The sequence below is a fragment of the Plecotus auritus genome, assembly GCF_963455305.1.
Source record: "Plecotus auritus genome assembly, chromosome: 7".
Lineage (NCBI taxonomy): Eukaryota > Metazoa > Chordata > Mammalia > Chiroptera > Vespertilionidae > Plecotus > Plecotus auritus.
This window is the reverse complement of record NC_137774.1, coordinates 46,710,504-46,731,545: the sequence shown is the minus strand read 5'-3', so window position 1 is coordinate 46,731,545 and position 21,042 is coordinate 46,710,504. Positions and strand designations below refer to the sequence as shown.

Genomic DNA, 21,042 nt, shown 5'->3' with positions numbered 1-21,042 from the left:
AAACCTTCCTCCTGTCAGAGCCTGGTGCGCACAACAAGACGCAGAGTCAAGTCCCCGCCCACCCACATGCACCTCAAAATCGCATTAGACCCAGACCCAGCTGGCCCCCGCCCCCATTGGGCTAGATCCAGACCTGGCCAGTCCTACCCTTGTCAAGCCCCGTCGGGTAGATGTAGCCTCATGTCCCCTGACCCGGCGCCAGGATGGGGGGCATGGCCTGAGGTCCCCCAGCCCAGACCGGGGTGGGGGGCATGCTTTGAGGTCCCCGGTCAAGCCCCGCCAGGTAGGGGCTATGGCCTGAGATCCCCTGTGAAGCCCCGCTGGGTTGGGGGGCATGGCCTGAGGTCCCCCGACAAGCTTCGCTAGGCAGGGGCGTGCAGCCTCAGGTCCCCCGGCCCGGCACTGGGAGGGGGCACAGCCTCAGGTCCCCCGTCAAGCCCCACCATCAGGGGGGTGCAGCCTCAGTCCCCCATCAAGCCCCGCTGGGTGGGGGGCACGGCCTGAGTTCCCCTGACCCAGCACTGGGGGTGCACCTTGAGGTCCCCTTTCAAGCCCTGCTGAGTGGGGAGCATGGCCTGAGGTCCCCTGTCAAGCCCCACCAGGCAGGTGGTTGCAGCCTCAGGTCCTCTGGCCCGGTGCTGGGTGGGGGGTGTGGCCTGAGGTCCCCCGTCAAGCCCTGCTGGGTGGGGGGTGCGGTCTGAGGTCCCCCGGCCTGGTGCCAGGGTGGGGGGCGCGGCCTGAAGTCCCGTCAAGCCCCACCTGGTTGGGGGCACAGCCTGAGGTCCCCCAGCCTGACGATGGGGCGAGGGGAGCAGCCTGAGGTCCCCTAGCCCAGTAGCAGGACGCAAAGCGCACCTTGAGGTCCCCCGTCAAGCCCCTCCAGGTGGGGGGCATGGCCTCAGGTCCCCTGGCCTGGCGCCGGGGCGGGGTGTGTGGCCTGAGGTCCCCAAGCCTGAGGTCCCCTGTCAAGCCCTGCCAGGTGGGGGATGTGGCCTGAGGTCCCCTGTCAAGCCCTATGGGGGCAGGGGAGGGGGTAGCCTCAGGTCCCTGCTTATTGCTTATTAAGGCTCCTTATAGGAACTTGGCTTCAGCTGTGGGTGCAGCCATCTTTGTGACGGAGTGATGGTCAGTTAGCATATTCCCTCTTTATTAGGCCAATCAGGAGGGAATATGCAAATAAATCCAACCAAGATGGCTGCAGCCACAGAGAACAGGAGGGACACCCTTCAGGGCTAACCAGCTGGCCCCCAACCATGCACCAGGCCTCTATCCTATCTAATAAAAGAGTAATATGCAGATTGACCATCACTCCAACACACAAAATGGCTGCCCCCACGTGATCAAAGATCCTGCCACCATGTGGACACAAGATGGCCGCCACAAGATGGCCAGCAGGGGAGGGCAATTGGGAGGAACCAGGCCTGCAAGGGAGGGCTGTTGGGGGCGATCAAGCCTGCAGGGGAGGGCAGTTAGGGGTGACCAGACTGGCAGAGGAGGGAAGTTGGGGGTGACCGGGCCTGCAGGGAAGGGCAGGTGGGGGGACCCAGGCCTGCAGGGGAGAGCAGTTGGGGGGGACCAGGCCTGCAGGGGAGGGCAGTTAGGGGTGAGCAGGCCTGCAGGGGAGGGCAGTTAGGGGCAAACAGGCTGGCAGGGGAGCAGTTAGGCATCAATCAGGCTGGCAGGGGAGTGGTTAGGGGTGATCAGGCTGGCAGGCAGAAGTGGTTAGGGGCAATCAGGAAGGCAGGAAGGCAGGCAGGCGAGCAGTTCAGAGCCAGGAGTCCTGGATTGTGAGAGGAATGTCCAGTGGGATCGGGCCTAAATGGGCAGTCGGACATCCCTTGAAGGGTCCCAGATTGGAGATGGTGCAGGCTGGGCTGAGGGACACACCCCCCCCACACACACAAATTTTGTGCACCGGGCCTCTAGTCTATAATAATCTATAATAATAAAAGTATAATATGCTAATTAGACCAGGCATCCTTCCGGACATCCTTCTGAACGACCTTTCGGATGAAGCCGGGCCGAGGCAAGCTGCAGTGGCTGTGAGGGCTGAGCCCCTTGCACAAATTTCATGCATCAGGCCTCTAGTTGGTTAATAAAATTATATAGGTTGCAGGTGTACAGTTCTATAATACATCATCGGTATAGTGTATTTATTCAGTGTTCACTACACAAAGTGGAGTCTCCTTCCGTCACCATTGATTCCCTGTCTACCACTCTTTTGCTTTCTCTCACACCCCCTCCCCCTGGTAATCCCATGTGGCCTGTGTCTATGAGTGTTTTTCCCCCCTTAATCCTGTCACCTTTGTCACCCAGCTCTGAAACCCTCCTCTTCCGTCTGACAGCTGTTAGTCTGTTCTCTGTATCTATGAGTCTGTTTCTGTTTTGTTTGTCAGTTTATTCACATTTAAGTGAAATCATATGGTACTTGTCTGTCTCTGAATGGCTTACTTCATTTAGCATAATGTTCTCCTGGTCCAGTGGTCGGCACACTCGTTAGTCAACAGAGCGGCAAACCGCGGCTCATGAGCCGCATGTGGCTCGCGAGCCGCAGTTTGCCGACCACTGTCCTGGTCCATCTAGGCTGTCACAAAAGGTAAGGTTGCCTTCTTTTTTATGGCCCAGTAGTATTACATTGTGTAAATGTACCATGCTTTTTTTATCCATTCTTCTACTGCTGGGCACTTGGGCAGGTTCCAAATCTTAGCTATGGTAAATAATGCTGCAATGAAAATAAGGGTGCATATATTCTTTCTGATTGGTGTTTTGAGTGTCTTCAGATATACTCCCCAAAGTGGAATCACTGGGTCATAAGGCAGGTGCATTTTTAATTTTTTTGAAGAAACTCCATACTGTTTTCCACAGCGCCTTCACCATACTGCATTCCCACCAACAGTCCATGAGGGTTCCCTTTTCTACATATCCTCACCAGCACTTATTACTTGTCTTGTTGATAATAGCCAATCGAACATAACAGTGTGTGAGGTAGTATCTCATTGTAGTTTTGATTTGCATTTCCCTTATACCAAGTGAAGTTGAACATCTTTTCATATATCTGTTGGTCATTTGTGTGTCTTCTTGGGAAAAATGTCTGTTCGAGTCCTCTACCCATTGGATTGTTTGTTTTTTGCTGTTGAGTTGTATGTATGAGTTTTTCTAATATGTATTTTAGATATTAGCCCCTTATTGGAGTATTGTTTGCAAATATTTTCTCCCATTCAGTTGGTTGTCTTTTGTTTTGTTGGTTTATTTAGCTGTGCAGAAATTTTTTAGTTTGATACAGTCCCATGCATTTATTTTTGCTTTTAATTTCCTTGCCTTTGGGGTCAAATTCACAAAATCCTCTCTGAGACTAAGGTTCATAAGTTTAGTACCTATGTTTTCTTCCATGTATTTTATTGTTTCAGGTCTTATATTTAGGTCTTTGATCCATTTTGAGTTAATTTTTGTGCATGGTGTCAAATAGCAGTGTAGTTTTAGTCTTTTGCATGTGGCTTTCCAGTTTTCCCAGCACTATTTATTGAAGAGGCTTTCTTTTCTCCATTGTATGGTTTTGACTCCCTTGTCGAAAATTAGCTGCCCACATACATACGGGTTCATTTCTGGGCTCTCAATTCTGTTAATTTTTCTGTGTCTATTTTTTTGATTATTATAGCTTTGTAGTATAATTTGAAGTCAGGGAATGTGATACCTCCACTAAGCTGTTCTTTTTATAAATGACTAGAGACCCGATGCACGAAATTTGTGCAAGAGTAGGCCTTCTTTCCCCCGGCTGCCGGCACCAGCTTCCCTCTGGCACCCAGGATCCGGACTTCCCTCCGGCCACCAGCAGTCACCCAGGACCCAGGCTTCCCTCGAAGCCCCGGCTTCGTCCGGAAGGTTGTCTGGCAGAACATCCGGTCTAATTAGCATATTACGTTTTTATTATTATAGAAGATAGTGTGGAGGAGAAAAAGAGGAAGTGTAGTGAAGCTGGGACCAGGACCCAATTTTCCTTTTGAGCCTCCTTCCTATTTTCTTAATGATGCATGTCTTGAATCACCTGCTCTTTTTTGATATACATGAAAAAAAACTCATATATATAGTATAAAATATATAATGCATACATTTCTTTTAAAGTACCTTAAATATTTTTCTCCTTTTATGACTTTGATACAGGTTCTCCACATATGATTCTACTTGTCAAATTGCACAAGAGATTGCTGAAAAAATTCAACAAAGAAACCAGTATGAAAGAAATGGTGAAAGTACAACCAAGGTATGACCAGGAGGGAATTACTAGTAGTAGCAAATGATTTGTTTGAGCTTTGAGGTCTGAAAACCCCCCTATTTCTGAGGGTTTGTGTGTGTGTATGTGTGCATGTATAATGGCCTACATGTTTGTTGCATTGACATTACAACCAAACAGTTAATAGTTACTTAATCACTGACACTAAATGAAGCATGACATCTCTTTAATTTCTCCTGTTTTATCTTAAAAGTTTCTAACCATTTTAGTCTGTCCTAGGGTTGGTACACTTTCCCCCCCAGATAGTAACTCTTTTAGGTTTTGCAGGACCAGAGGCAATGTCCTCATTTCTTTGAGTATTCATTCTTACCAGAAGAATAATAGTCTTTTTTTACATGTTACATTAAAAAATGTAAAAATTGATTCTCTTTTTCTTTGTCTTATGCTATCCTTTGTTTCTGTTGATATTCATTTTTAGGGTTTACTTCCCCCCCCCTTACCTTGTTGATTTAATTTTAAATATGTAAAACATTTACATTGTTAAAAAGTCAAAATTGTACACAAAAGTACACTCAAATTTTGTTCCCATCTCAGTCTTCCACCCTTTCTTCACTTACTTCCTATAGGTAAGTATTTTCATTAATTTCTGATTTATTCTTCCTGTATTACTTTTTGCAGAAATAAGCATTTCTCTGTGTATTTTTCTCTTCCTTTTAAACAAAATGCTCTTTTGTATCTTGCTCTTTTTATTTAATAATATATCATAGAAATCTCTCTTAGGGCTGTATAATATTCTAGTGTGTATTCTAGTGGGCATTTAGATTGTTTCCAGTCTGTTGCTGTTATGAATAATGCTGCAATAAATAGCTTTGTGCTTTTTTCCTTTGTATTTTTAGAAGTGTCTTTTAAGGGTGAATTCTTAGAACCAAGGTATATGTGATTTTTTTTAAAAATAATTTTTTCCATTGATTTCTCCCCCCCCCCCCAACCTCCCAGAGAGAATGGAAGGAAGGGGGAGAGAGAGAGAGAATAACAGTTTTGCAGCTTTTTTTATGCATTTGAAATTAAGGAGAGGGTAAGGAAGATTGGAGGAATCAAGGCAGGGATTGGTTACAGGATAGTTAATAAGATTAATTGCTCTCTTGAGGATAATACCCACTTCCATGAGTGTTCTGGTATTTTTTAAAAAATATGTTTTTATTGATTTTTAGAGAGAGAGAGAGGAAGAGAGAGGGATTGAGAGATAGACACATCAATGAGAGAGAAACATTGATCAGCTGCCTCTTGCACGCCTCCTACTGGGGATCAAGCCCACAACCCAGGCATGTGCCCTGACCAGGAATTGATCTGGTGACCTCTTGGTTCCTAGGTCGATGCTCAACCATTGAGCCACACCAACCGGACTTGCTTATGGTATTTTAGAGGTGTGTTAACTTAAATGCACAAGAACAATGGGCAGAGCTGGCTTAAAACCTTTTACTAAAGAAATTACAGGTCTCGGGCATGACTACCGCCATGACCAGCCTAGTTAGGAATTTATGATCAGATCACCCTGTGAGGTTACTTTGCATAGAACACCCTTTTTTTTTTTCATCCACAATTCCCCCTTTTGGTCATAAATCAGTCCCAAGGATTCGCTGATGATCAGCCTTTTGGTCAAGAATAGTGCGGTCTCACAGATCTAGGAAGGTTCATTCCTAGGAAGTTTCAGTATCCACATCATCTTGTTGACCATTGGGGATGGGACAATGCCGTTACCATGGGATCTGAGTGGAGGCCTAATTTCTCCCCCAAAAGGAAGAGCAGGTAAATGGAAGGCAGTCAGGTCTTATGGCCTTCTCTGCAAAAAAACAATCTGGATCAGTTCTATTCTGTTAATTATCATGATCCAGGTTTTGCCATCTGTCTCATTCACTGTATTTGGTATCTTGTATAACATTTACATAAGTAATAAAAGAGTATTAACAGTAATCTCATACATGTTCAATAATCTAAACAAGTTATATAGAACAAAAAGATCAAGTATAATTACTTTTTATTATTATTTTTTTAATAAATCTTTATTGTTCAGATTATTACAATTGTTCCTCTTTTTTCCCCCCATAGCTCCACTCCACCCGGTTCCCACCCCACCCGCTGCCCTTACTGCCCCCCACTGTCCTCATCCATAGGTGTAACATTTTTGTCCAGGCTCTTCCCGCACCCCTCACACCCCTTTCCCCCCGAATATTGTCAGTCCACTCCCTTTCTATGCTCCTGATTCTATTATATTCACCAGTTTATTCTGTTCATCAGATTTTTTATTCACTTGATTTTTAGATTCACTTGTTGATAGATTGTATTTGTTGTTCATAATTTTTTCTTTACCTTTTTCTTCTTCTTCCTCTTCTTAAAGAATATCTTTGAGCATTTCGTATAATACTGGTTTGGCGGTGATGAACTCCTTTAGCTTTTTCTTATCTGTGAAGCTCTTTATCTGACCTTCCATTCTGAATGATAGCTTTGCTGGGTAGAGTAATCTTGGTTGTAGGTTCTTGCTATTCATCACTTTGAATATTTCTTGCCACTCCCTTCTGGCCTGCATAGTTTCTGTTGAGAAATCAGCTGACAATCGTATGGGTGCTCCCTTGTAGGTAACTAACTTTTTCTCTTGCTGCTTTTAATATTCTCTCTTTGTCTTTTGCTCTTGGCATTTTAATTATGATGTGTCTTGGTGTGGTCCTCTTTGGATTCCATTTGTTTGGGGTTTTCTGCGCTTCCTGGACTTGTAAGTCTATTTCTTTCATTAGGTGGGGGAAGTTTCCTGTCATTATTTCTTCAAATAGGTTTTCAGTATCTTGCTCCCTCCCTTCTTCTGGCACCCCCATAATTCGGATGTTGGTATGCTTGAAGTTGTCCCAGAGGCTCCTTACACTATCTTCATATTTTTGGATTCTTCTTTTCTTTTTGCTTTTCCGGTTGGGTGTTTTTGCTTCTTTGTATTTCAAATCTTTGACTTGATTCTTGCCATCCTCTAGTCTGCTGTTGGATCTCTGTATATTATTATTATTATTATTATTATTTTTACTTTTTAATAAATCTTTATTCAGATTACAATTATTTCTCCTTTTTCCCCCCATAGCTCCCCTCCACCCAGTTCCCACCCCACCTTCTGCCCTTACCTCCCCCCCACTGTCCTCATCCATAGGTGTATGATTTTTGTCCAGTCACTTCATGAACCCCCCCATACCCTTTTCCCCCTGAGAATTATCAGTCCACTCCCTTTCTATGCCCCTGATTCTATTATATTCACCAGATTATTCTGTTCCTCGGGTTTTTAATTCACTTGATTTTTGGGTTCACTTGTTGATAGATATGTATTTGTTGTTCATAATTTTTCTCTTTACTTTTTTCTTCTTCCTCTTCTTTAAGAATACCTTTCAGCATTTCATATAATACTGGTTTGGTGGTGATGAACTCCTTTAGCTTTTTCTTATCTGTGAAGCTCTTTATCTGCCCTTCAATTCTGAATGATAGCTTTGCTGAGTAGAGTAATCTTCGTTGTAGGTTCTTGCTATTCATCACATTGAAAATTTCTTGCCACTCCCGTCTGGCCTGCATAGTTTCTGTTGAGAAATCAGCTGACAGTCGTATGGGTGCTCCCTTGTAGGTAATTAACTGTTTTTCTCTTGCTGCTTTTAAGATTCTCTCTTTGTCTTTTGCTCTTGGCATTTTAATTATGATGTGTCTTGGTGTGGTCCTCTTTGGATTCCTTTTGTTTGGGGTTCTGTGCGCTTCCTGGACTTGTAAGTCTATTTCTTTCACCAGGTGGGGGAAGTTTTCAGTCATTATTTCTTCCAATAGGTTTTCAGTATCTTGCTCTCTCTCTTCTTCTGGCACCCCCATAATTCTGATGTTGGTACGCTTGAAGTTGTCCCAGAGTCTTCTTACACTATCTTCAACTTCTTGGATTTTTTTTTTTGCTTTTTGCTTTTTCGGTTGAGTGTTTTTTGCTTCTTTGTGTTTCAATTCTTTGACTTGATTTTTGTGTTCCTCTTGTCTGTTTTTGGGTCTCTGTATAATATTTTTTATTTCAGTCAGTGTATGTTTAATTTCTAGTTGGTCCTTTTTCATATCTTCGAGGGTCTCGTTATATTTATCGGCCTTTTCTAGGATATTCTTAAAAAGCCTTATAACCATGGTTTTGAATTCTATATCCAGTCGTTTGTTTTCCTCCATTTCTTTCGTTTGTGATCTGATTCTTGGACGCCGCATTTTCACTGCTTCCCTTAGTTGGTAAGGTAGATTTGTGTGCTAGGTTTCCAATATGGCCCAGTGGGTCTGCCTCCCCAGTTAACCTGAGGTGGACACTCTTTGTGGACTGTGTGTACAGCCTTGTTGTAATTAAGTCTTTATTGTTGTTGGTATCACTGGGAAGAATTGACCTCCAGGCCAGTTGGCTGTAAGGATCAGCTGTGTCTATGCTGGGAGAAGTTCGGTGCTGGAGACAGCCTTATAGGATTAGACTTGCCAAATTGCAATAGCCTCTGTGCTCAGCTTGGATGGGGTGGAGTCTCAGTCTTGGCTTCCTGTCAGCCTTACCCTTGCGCGCACGTGCGCGCCTTTAGACCTCCACCTTCCCTGGCTCCTGAGTTTCTGCCCGAGAGTCCAGATTCCCCCCACAAGAGCGTGGGTCCCCAGGGGCTCGCCTGGAACCGGGGTTCAGTGCAGTCAGGAACCTCCGACTCCCTTCCACTAGGGAAAGCCTGTGGCAACCTCCGCAGCCTTTGTGCGCACTGGCGTGCGCGCGCTTTCAGTCCTCCGCCATCCCGGCTCCGGAGTCTCCAACCAAGAGTCCAGACTCCCCCCACAAGAGCGTGGGTCCCCAGGGGCTCGCCTGGAACCGGGGTTCAGTGCAGTCAGAACTGGGGCCAGTGCGGTCAGGAGCCTCCGACTCCCTTCCACTAGGGAAAGCCTGTGGCAACCTCCGCAGCCTTTGTGCGCACTGGCGTGCGCGCGCGCACTTTCAGTCCTCCGCCTTCCCCGGCTCCGGAGTCTCCGCCCGAGAGTCCAGACTCCCCCCACAAGAGCGTGGGTCCCCAGGGGCTCGCCTGGAACCGGGGTTCAGTGCAGTCAGAACTGGGGCCCAGTGCATTCAGGAGCCTCTGACTCCCTTCCACTAGGGAAAGCCTGTGGCAACCTCCGCAGCCTTTGTGCGCACTGGCGTGTGCGCGCGCTTTCAGTCCTCCGCCTTCCCCGGCTCCGGAGTCTCCGCCCGAGAGTCCAGACTCCCCCCGTAAGAGCGTGGGTCCCCAGGGGCTCGCCCGGAACTCGGGTTCAGTGCAGTCAGAACTGGGGTTCAGTGCGGTCGGGGGCTTCCTTCCCCCTTCCGCCAGAGAAAGTCAGCCAGGCTCTCAGCCGCCCTTCCTCTCTGCGCGCACAAAGACCCTTTGCCGTACCTCCAATTCTCTATGAGCTTTTCTCTTTCCTTCTAGTTGTAGAATTTTCACTCAGCCAGCTTTCCTGTGGTTCTGGATGGTGTCCGTTCTGTCTTTTAGTTGTAGTTTTGAAATTGTTGTGCGAGGCAGCAGTTTAGGTGCTTACCTATGCTGCCATCTTGGTTTCTCTCTGTATATTATTTTTTATTTCAGTCAGTGTATGCTTAATTTCTAGTTGGTCCTTTTTCATATCCTTGAGGGTCTCGCTAAATTTATTGGCCTTTTCTAGAAAATTCTTGAAAAACCTTATAACCGTGGTTTTGAACTCTATATCCAGTCGTTTGCTTTCCTCCATTTCTTTCATTTGTGACCTGTTTCTTTGTCTCCGCATTTTGGCTGCTTCCCAGAGTTGATAGGGTGGCTTTGTGTGCTAGGTGTCCTATAGGGCCCAGTGGCTCAGCCTCCCCAGTTCCCTGAGGTGGATACTCTTGGTGCACCCCTTTGTGGGCTGTGTGCACAGTCTTGTTGTAGTTAAGCCTTTTTTTAATTTTAATTTTTATTTTAATAAATCTTTATTCAGATTATTACAATTGTTTCTCCTTTTTCCCCCCGTAGCGCCCCTCCACCCAGTTCCCACCCCACCTTCTGCCCTTACCTCCTCCCCACTGTCCTCATCCATAGGTGTATGATTTTTGTCCAGTCTCTTCATGAACCCCCCATACCCCTTTCCCCTGAGAATTATCAGTCCACTCCCTTTCTATGCCCCTGATTCTATTATATTCACCAGATTATTCTGTTCCTGAGGTTTTTAATTCACTTGATTTTTGGGTTCACTTGTTGATAGATATGTATTTGTTGTTCATAATTTTTCTCTTTACTTTTTTCTTCTTCCTCTTCTTTAAGAATACCTTTCAGCATTTCATATAATACTGGTTTGGTGGTGATGAACTCCTTTAGCTTTTTCTTATCTGTGAAGCTCTTTATCTGCCCTTCAATTCTGAATGATAGCTTTGCTGGGTAGAGTAATCTTCGTTGTAGGTTCTTACTATTTATCACATTGAAAATTTCTTGCCACTCCCGTCTGGCCTGCATAGTTTCTGTTGAGAAATCAGCTGACAGTCGTATGGGTGCTCCCTTGTAGGTAACTAACTTTTTCTCTTGCTGCTTTTAAGATTCTCTCTTTGTCTTTTGCTCTTGGCATTTTAATTATGATGTGTCTTGGTGTGGTCCTCTTTGGATTCCTTTTGTTTGGGGTTCTGTGTGCTTCCTGGACTTGTAAGTCTATTTCTTTCACCAGGTGGGGGAAGTTTTCAGTCATTATTTCTTCCAATAGGTTTTCAGTATCTTGCTCTCTCTCTTCTTCTGGCACCCCCATAATTCTGATGTTGGTACGCTTGAAGTTGTCCCAGAGTCTTCTTACACTATCTTCAACTTCTTGGATTTTTTTTTTTTGCTTTTTGCTTTTTCGGTTGAGTGTTTTTTGCTTCTTTGTGTTTCAATTCTTTGACTTGATTCTTGTGTTCCTCTAGTCTGTTGTTGGGTCTCTGTATAATATTTTTTATTTCAGTCAGTTTATGTTTAATTTCTAGTTGGTCCTTTTTCATATCTTCGAGGGTCTCATTATATTTATCGGCCTTTTCTAGGATATTCTTGAAAAGCCTTATAACCGTGGTTTTGAATTCTATATCCAGTCGTTTGTTTTCCTCCATTTCTTTCGTTTGTGATCTGTTTCTTTGACGCCGCATTTTCATTGCTTCCCTGAGTTGGTAGGGTAAATTTGTGTGCTAGGTTTCCTATATGGCCCAGTGGGTCGGCCTCCCCAGTTAACCTGAGGTGGACACTCTTGGTGCACCCCTTTGTGGACTGTGTGTACAGCCTTGTTGTAGTTAAGTCTTGATTGTTGTTGGTATCACTGGGAGGAATTGACCTCCGGGCCAGTTGGCTGTAAGGATCAGCTACGTCTATGCTGGAAGAATTTCGGTGCTGGAGACAGCCTTATAGGATTAGACTTGCCAAATTGCAATAGCCTCTGTGCTTGGCTTGGATGGGGTGGAGTCTCAGGGTGGAGCAGACAGTCTTGGCTTCCCGGCTGCCTTGCCCTTGTGCGCACACGCAGACCTCTGCCTTCCCCGGCTCCCGAGTCTCTGCCCGAGAGTCCAGACTCCCCCCACAAGAGCGTGGGTCCCCAGGGGCTCGCCTGGAACCGGGGTTCAGTGCAGTCAGAACTGGGGCCCAGTGCGGTCAGGAGCCTCCGACTCCCTTCCACTACGGAAAGCCTGTGGCAACCTCCGCAGCCTTTGTGCGCACTGGCACGCCGCGCCTTCAGACTTCTGCCTTCCCCAGCTCCCGAGTCTCCGCCCGAGAGTCCATACTCCCCCCGTAAGAGCGTGGGTCCCCAGGGGCTCGCCTGGAACTGGGGTTCAGTGCAGTCAGAACTGGGTTTCAGTGCGGTCGGGGGCTTTCTTCCCCCTTCCGCCAGAGAAAGTCAGCCAGGCTCTCAGCCGCCCTTCCTCTCGGCGCGCACAAAGACCCTTTGCCGTACCTCCAATTCTCTGTGAGCTTTTCTCTTTCCTTCTAGTTGTAGAATTTTCACTCAGCCAGCTTTCCTGTGGTTCTGGATGGTGTCCGTTCTGTCTTTTAGTTGTAGTTTTGAAATTGTTGTGTGAGGCAGCAGTTTAGGTGTTTACCTATGCCGCCATCTTGGTTTCTCCCCCTGTAGTTAAGCCTTGATTGCTGTTGGTATCACTGGGAGGAATTGACCTCCAGGCCAATTGGCTGTGAGGATCAGCTGTGTCTATGATGGGAGAATTTCAGTGCTGGAGACACCCTTATGAGACAAGACTTGCTTCAGTGGGGCTTTGGTGCTCACTGAGTCTGCCCCCTGAGTGTGTCCTTTATGGATCTGAGGAGTTGTAATCTGGATGGTCCTGCTCTGACCCCTGGGTACACTGGCTCTTGGATCTCCAAGGAGTTGCTAATTTAGCCTCTGCCTGAGGCCACCCAGCAGGAGCTATGGAGAGATCTTCAGATTCTTCTTTGTTTGGGTTTTGGAGGTGCCCAGATGAGGCCCAGCTGTGAAGCAGTGCAAGCTGCTGTGGGGCGTTTGGCCTTCTTTTGGATATTCTGGGTCTCTCTGATTCAGCTGCAGTTTGTTAGGTAAATTTAGAATTCAAAGGACCAGGCCATTCATATGCAAAAGCCTCTGCGCACAGCTTGGATTGGGCCGAGTCTCAGGGTGGAGCAAATAGCAATGGCTTCCTGTCAGCCCTGCCCTAAGAGGCCCCTGGGTCTCAGTTTCCCTTGGTAATCGCTGCAGGCACCTCTGAGAGAAAGTCCCCCTCAAGTTACCCCCGCTGCCAGGCAGTGCAGTTTCTCTCCGTATGTGTCTGGGTCCCCTGAGTCTCGCCCGGAACGAGTTCAGAGTATTCGGGAGCTTGTGTCTCCCTGCAGATTGAAAAAGCCAGCCGCATACTCAGTTGCCAGTCCTCTCTGCTCGCACACCTCTGTACCTTTGCACTTTACTTCCGCAACTCCTCTGAGTCTCAGTGTGCTTTTCTCTTCCCTTCTAGTTGTAGAATTTCCACTCAGCCAGCATTCCTGTGGTTCTGGATGATGTCCGTTTTGTCTTTTAGTTGTAGTTTTGAAGTTGTTTTGCGAGGCAGCAAGTTCAGGTGTTTACCTATGCCGCCATCTTGGTTTCTCTCTCAAGTATAACTATTATTATGACTAGTATTATTAGCAGACAGGCAAAGACAAACAATTGGTTTCTGAGTTCGATGTTGATATATAGGCCCTGTTGATGTGTTTGGATAGCCATCTACCTCTGTCTACCTATTAAGCTTTTCTTCTGTTTTTATTTTTTTTAAACACATAAATCTTTATAATATTTGCATTTTATTTTGGTGTGTTGTAGGGATCTGGTTTTCCCCCATTTGATAAATTATTAATTACCTTCCCCCCCAACATATGAAATATTCTGTATCTCATTCACTGAACTCTGACACAACTACACTATTTCTGGACCTTCTGATCTATTTCTCTAATGAAATTGTTAGCAGCTGTCAATATCATACTCTTGTATTTTTTAATAAAGATTTATTATCTGATTGTTTAATGCCCTGGTATTATACCTATTCATGAATTTTCTATATTTTTCTTCATTTATCCTTCTTTTAGAGTGATCTGTCACAGCTTCATGAAAAAAGAACTTTGTGCTGTGCCTTTACCATAATTACCACTTCTTGTCCTATAAAAGAACTCCAAATGGGATTTTTGAATAGATTAAATTGGAGAGCATTTACATTTTTTACAATATTGAGTCTTTCCTTTTACTCATTCCTTCAGCAGTATTTCCTGCAGTTACTATAGGCCAGGTACTGTGCTAGATAATTTTTAGATTGTGTCGATATTGTTAATAACGTCTTAAAATAATAATTAAAAAATTCTCCCTAGCTATTACTGAATTTAGGAATGTCCTTGATTTTTTATTTTTGATCAGCATAGTGAATTTTTCCCTGTTTCTAGTAATCTTTCAGTTCTCTTAACTTTTCCAAATACACTATTAATAATCTGAATAATAATAATTTCATCTCCTTTCTAGCCCTAATGTATTTAATTTGTCTAACTGCATTGGTAAGAACTTCTAGACCAAAGTTAATATTGCAGCTAAGGCAATAGTGCTTCATTCATAGTTTTCTTTCTTTGTTTTGTTTTTAAATAATTTTTCCCATACTGTATTAATCATATATTTTCCTGTTTTTAATCATTAACACTATTTGCTTTATTATTAGATTTTCTCATAACAAACTGTTCTTAAATTACTAGTGTAAATTCTACTTGGTATGGTCTATTGTAATTTTTTATGTAATTCTGAATTTGCTTTGCTAATATTTTAAAAAGACTTTTACATTTATAACCCTTAATGGAGATTGCCATGTGGTTTCCCTTTTCCATTATCTCTGTTAGTGCTTGTTACCACTCTGTGTAAGCTTAAACTATGAATTAGGCATTTCTTCTTTTTCTATTGTTTGTAAAGAATAGAAAATGTAAGTTTTCTTTCCTGATTATAAAGTAATCATTTTCCTACTACTTACATAACCACACTTGCCATTTTGATGTATTTAGTTCCTGGATTGTTTTTTCCATGTGTGGGTGACAATGTGTTTTATGACTTGATATTTTCTCCTTTTAATAAATTATGATGGATGGCTTTCTATGTCAACATTTTTATTTCAGTCATACTTTTTAATGACTACATACTCTTTCATCTCTTGAATACTTTTCTTTTTTAATATGGATCGCTTCACGAATTTGCGTGTCATCCTTGTGCAGGGGCTATGCTAATCATCTCTGTATCGTTCCAATTTTAGTGTATGTGCTGCCCAAGCAAGCACTATATCTTGAATACTTTTGATCTCTAACTTTGTAGACTCTTCTTAGGCCTGGTGTGTGTGCGTTTGTGTGTGTGTGTGTGTGTGTGTGTGTGTGTGTATGTTTTGCTTTTTTGTTTGTTTATTTAGCTCTTTACTTCACGAATGAGGAGAAATATTTTCTCCTTGGAGTTTCCCCATAAACATTGTGGGTGGTTTTTCTGTGGTCCCCAGAGGTATTAGAATAGTTGGCTGTCGATTCTTTTGAAGGTTGCTTCATGAGGGTAGCCTTTGGCCAGTTTCTGGTGTTCTACTGTTAATCTGAGGAGGGAGCCCCTGCTTCCACTATAGTTGTATAATTGCCATTTTTAACATGATAGCAAATGAAACCTGTGATAGTCTGTCTTTTTAAACATTCTCTGATTTCATCCATGGCTGACTATGTTTAATTTACATGGGCGATTTTATTTTTCACATTTCTAAGTTCCTAAGAAGCTCTCTCTCCACCCTTCCTCCGTCCTTTAAGGTAGCACTGATAGTCACAAACAAAAATTTCCTCTGGGTTTATAGAATGATTGGAAAAATTCACACAATCCTGGAAAAAGAGCAATGTATGGTTAACATTCCTCGTGTGTAGAAAGAACACACTGCTATAAAACTTTTAAATGTGGGTTCTCACTGGGGAGAATGAAACCTGGAGAACACCGTCTTCTGCGTGGCTCCAAGAGGGACAGACGGGATCAAGGGTTGATTCTTAGGGGACAGAAGTCAGTAGATTGTGAGGGCAAAGTGACAGTTTCCAGTCAATGCCAGTGTTAGACATGACTGGCTTACCACCTGCTCAGGTTGTAGTGACCATTAAGATTCCGTCGACCCTGAGGCTGTCTTTGGGAGGAAGGCTAAGGGTCTCTTCCAGTCCTCCCTTGATTGAATCATAGCACATGAAGCAGCGTTTACATGATACTTTTAGAGGATTCTCTTCGTTTGGACTGGCATACTTAGGATGTGTTCTTTTCTTTTCAGCTTACCGTGACAATCAGAGCTTTGTTGCAGAATCTGAAGGAAAAGATCGCCCTTTTGAAGGACTTATTGCTAAGAGCTGTGTCAACACATCAGATGTATCCATGTAAACATTTCCACTTCTCTTCTAGAGTGGGAGGAAAAATGGTCTTATTTTAAGAAAGGAAGGAATCTGGGCCACCCAGATTTTTCCACAGCTTAAGGAAGACCTGGTTTCCAAAATATCCCTATACTGTTGATTTCTATTTTAAGGGTCTGTTACATGTTTTACAGTGAATATGCTAGCCAAGCAAGACATACTGAAGGAATTAACTTATTTGGGTGTAGTCCTTACGGTGCAGGAAGCGGACGCTTTCTGTCAGTGCTGTGTTTGCATAGAGCCTTGTGCTACTTACTACCTGTCTAGACTGCCTTGAAGGCCAGTACCAGTAGAAACCATACTTTCCCCCCCGTTTATATAGATTATTGGGATGTAACTTGTTTGCCTTATTATTTTTCATGCTGTACGAACACTGCCTCTGGTTTGGGAATTTTGTGGCGGGGAGGGAGGGCAGTTGCTTGAAGCAAGTTGAGTCATCATCTCAACTTCCACCAACACTGTCAAGTATTAAAAAAAAAAAAAAAAAATATATATATATATATATATATATATATATATATATATATTTTAGAAATCCATAATCTGGCCAATTTAGTGAAATACATGTGACCTATTAACTAAATGAATCCTTTAAACCTGAGTTTATATTGGTTTGGAAATTGACCTCAAACTAGTCCTCTCTTCATTTCTTTAAATTGTCAGTAGTTCATACCCAAAACCCAAATTGTAGTATCTCAGGAAATAGTTGTTACTGCACACTTTTAAATAGGGGAAAATGTAGAAATATAGTTTTTTAGATAAAACAATAGAAAATGTTTTAAAAAATATTTTTCTCCAAGTGTAACCCCCTTTATATCACCAGGGAGGTTTGTTTAGATTAGTTGCATGATTTTTCATATATTCAGTTATTAACCCACTAAGGTTTCAGAATAAAAGTTTAATTTCAATAAGCAAGCAGGACCTTATTTTTAACTAGATTGGAATATTCTGATACATTTAGTTTTTAACTTTACCTTCCATCTGGTATCATTTTTTACTTACTGCACAGTTAATCTGTTATATACAGAGTTTTTATTTTATCAAAATCAACAAGTCTTAATATATAGCGCTCAAGTAGTTTGAGATTGGAAGGGCTATTTTCTCCACTTTAGTACTAAGTACTGGAAAGTCTGCACATGAGGTCAAGGTGTGAAATTTCATTTTGTTGTTATCTAAAGCACATATATTTGAAAGGTAACTGAGTATGGTTATACAAGGCAATATTAACAACTATGTATTTGCTAACTTCCATTAAGGTAACTGATTATTATTCATCTAATAATATTTATGTGCAAAGCATATAAGGCACAAAGGGTTCAAATTAAAAACTTACACTTTTCTCTGTTAATAATTTCTGGTAGTTGTTAATTATAGAGAGTAGTAAGCATTCTAGCCTAATCATTGACTTTGTTCTTCTACATGCTTGCAGTCTGACCAGCTGTTGGAATCTCTTAGACTTTGGTTTTGTGGTGATCTCAGAGTTGCTGAATTAAGCACTAAGCATTTAAAATTACCAAACAGAATTATTAAACAACATTATAAAAATATTTAAAAACCTTAATATGGATAATTTAGAATTTCTTAGGAGAACTACAAAACTCAACTGGAATATAACAGCTTTCTTTAAAATCCTATATATATATTTCAAACAATTGGGTCTGTATCTCCTGGAATAAAACCAATACTAAGGATGAAATTTACATAATCCACCCCATGGGGACCATCCAAACCTCTGTATTTTTTTAAAAAGTATATATATTTTTTATTTCAGAGAGAAAGGGAGAGGGAGAGAGAGAAACACCAATGATGAGAGAGAATCATTGATCGGCTGCCTCCTGCATGCCCCCTACTGGGGATTGAGCCCCCAACCTGGCATGTGCCTTTGACTTGGAATTGAACCTGGGACCGTTTTTTTAAAAATATATTTTATTGATTTTTTTACAGAGAGGAAGGGAGAGGGATAGAGAGCTAGAAACATCGATGAGAGTGAAACTTCGATCAGCTGCCTCTTGCACACCTCCCACTGAGGATGTGCCTGCAACCAAGGTACATGCCCTTGACTGGAATCGAACCTGGGACCTTTCAGTCCGCAGGCTGACGCTCTATCCACTGAGCCAAACCAGTTAGGGTGCAAACCTCTGTATTTTCTGGGAGACATTTGATAGAAAGGAAAGAAGGAGGCAGTTTCTGTTATGAAGGCCTCTTTTTAATTCTCTTTTTCCCCCACAGCTCTTCCCCTGATCTTCCTCTTCCCAGGTATTTTAAGTAATTCTATGGAAGTTATCCTCCAGATTTTGGTATATCAGATAGCAATTTATTAGTCTAAACTAGTGGCCCGGTGCACAAAATTCGTGCACTCGGGGTGGGGGTGGGGTCCCCCAGCCTGGCCTGTGCCCTGTCGCAGTGCGGGAGCCCCGCAACCCATCGTCCCAAAGAGGTAGGCCCCACCCACCCATCCGTGGCTCCTCGATGGATTGCCCCAAAGAGGTAGGCTGGAGCTGGGGGAGGCCTGCGGACCCCTGGGCCACAGCGGAGGCCTGTGGACCCCTGGCGCAGGTGTCCAGAAGCCCCTGCTGCGACCCTGCCCCCTGGCCAGGCTGCAGCGACTGTGGACCCTTGGCCGGGCGGGCCCGTAGCGGAGGGGCCTCTCTGCGCATCTGCGGACCCCCGGCACAGGCACGCGGAGAGGCCTCTCTGCTGCGGCCCCGCCCCCGACGCTGCAAGTCCCCGCCTGCCTGCGCCTGCTGCGTATGCAGCCTGCTCATTGGCCATTACTGTGACAGCATCCTGACCAATTTGCATATTACCCTATTATTAATATAGATAAGCTCATATTGTCAGTTTGTTTGGATGGCTCCTTCCCTTTGTTACAAAAAGGGTATTGCACAATACCTTAAGTCACTGATGGAGTTGGAGAGAGAACCCAGCCTTTCAGCAGAGGTTTTCACACTGAGGAGAGGCACCTTTGAAATCTTCAGTAATGTGCCCTGGACCTCACAGCTGCGAAATGGAAGAGCTAAGATGCAAACGCAGGGCTGTCTGGCCTCAAAGCCAGTTGTTTAAAAGCTGACTTCCAATTGAGTAGAGATTACACAGTCAACTGTCACGTGGCATGTCTTCAACTAGAATTCCCTGTTCACTGGCACGCTACTGCAGTGCCAAGACAAATCCTATGATGCAGATGCTCCAGACCTTTCTTCATCATCGCAAAGATTAAACAGTGTTCCCTGTGGCTTATTAGGTATACTTTATGATGTTGTAATTCTTAGAAAAATTTTTGTCCATAAATCGCCAATAGAGTAACATTTTAATCTTGTTTTCAGGGCATAATTAATGATGGGTGACTGCTTAAATGTGAATATTTGAATGCCACATTTCCTTACTGTGTCGGGTAGTTGAGAGTTTATGGTACTTTACTGAGTGAATTTATGCCCTTCTGCATTCGTGATGCTTTCCAAAGAACACTAGGAGTTGCCAGAAAGGTAAGTCCTATGAAAATGCCTTCCAAACAATGAAATTCATGGAGTTCAGGCATAAGATGTTATTGCTCTTTCCCAAAAAAGTACTTTTCTTCTGACAAGAATAAATGTGAAATTAAAATGAAGGTTTTGTGCTTTTGAATTGGTTAGTTTGCAATTCATAAACCAAAGTCCTGCAGCCAGAGAGTTTAAATTGCTGAAAGACATTAGCTTCTATTCACAGAGCTTCTTTGAGATGGAATTGTAATAGCCTCACCAGTTGAGAGAGGTGTGTGCTACGGGAGCTGCATGTGAAATTTCAGGTGGCACTCAAATTTCTTTTTGTGGCGCTTGGGTTTTCAAAGGCGGCATGTAAAGTGAATTTTAAAATCTCTTTACAAAGGGATTCAGTATCAAAAGATGTTTTGGTGTCCTGGGAGACGTTTTGTAGAATAATTTTTGTAAATCTATGAATGACTTTTCTCCACTTTGTATTATTTTTTTGGGAAAAGGTTAGGTAGAGAGGTAGATGGAAGGACAGATGCAGCAGTCACCTTCTAACACTCGCCATAATGTAGGTGCGGAGAGGCCAGCTGGAGAGTTGTGACAGCCCTGCGTGGCTCCAGTGGAAGCACAGTGGTTCTCAGACCCTGCGCCTGCCCATGGCCGCTTTCACTGTGCCCAGCGATGTGAGAAAAATAAAGACCAGATCGCGTTTGTCAGCAGAAACCTTTTGGTTTATAGTCTGTTACACGGTTGTTTCTTGTTTTTAGTGTTAAAATCTTTTCATCATGATAGTAAAAGCAGTTTTGTCTGTTGTGGTTTTTCTGAATATCCATACATGGCAAATGTATAGTTGGTAACTTCATATAAGTCTCCCTCCTTCCCATGTTTGTCTGGAAGTTTTTCTGCTCCATGAAATCCAAGTCCAGGCACCGCTGGAGAAGTAGGAGCAACACTGGCTTTGGGACCAGACAGAACTGAGGTGGAAGACCAGCTCCGCCACTTCCGCCAGGCCAAGGAACAGTGTAGCCGTTCTTGACCTGTTTCATTCTGTAGAGTAGGAATGATCAGACCTTGCGAGGCTGTTGTGAACATTGAAGAAAATATATTTAAAGCACCTCACAGGACTAGACTCTCATGTGGTGGGTGTAGAATAAAAGATAGTTAACAGCACTTTCTGTGTAACCTTGGACAGGTTACTTAATCTCTGTGCCTCGTTTTTCTGGTCAGTGGAAAAAAAAAGGGATAACAAAAGTAGACCTGGTTTATAGGATTGTTGTGAGGATTAAATTATATGGATAGAAGGTGGTTTGCATATAATAAGCCCTCCTTGAGAATTAGCTGCTACTCATTTTATTTTTTCAAAAAATATTTTTGTATTGATTTCAGAGTGGAAGAGAGAGGGAGA

General features: G+C 43.6%; 1 protein-coding gene across 6 annotated transcripts in view; it reads left to right on the top strand.

Annotated features, from left to right (window-relative positions):
* Positions 1–21,042, top strand: part of STX8 (syntaxin 8) — a 260,718-nt gene that overhangs the window by 2,786 nt on the left and 236,890 nt on the right. For 2 of the 6 annotated variants that reach the window (XM_080677315.1, XM_080677316.1), the window contains exons 2-3: positions 4,159–4,258; positions 16,038–16,140. In XM_080677315.1, coding sequence (XP_080533441.1) covers positions 16,139–16,140 — 2 coding nt within the window. In that variant the 5' untranslated portion in view covers positions 4,159–4,258; positions 16,038–16,138. The remainder of the gene's footprint in view (positions 1–4,158; positions 4,259–16,037; positions 16,141–21,042) is intronic. The other 4 variants (XM_080677312.1, XM_080677317.1, XM_080677313.1 and 1 more) reach the window with 2 other exon arrangements.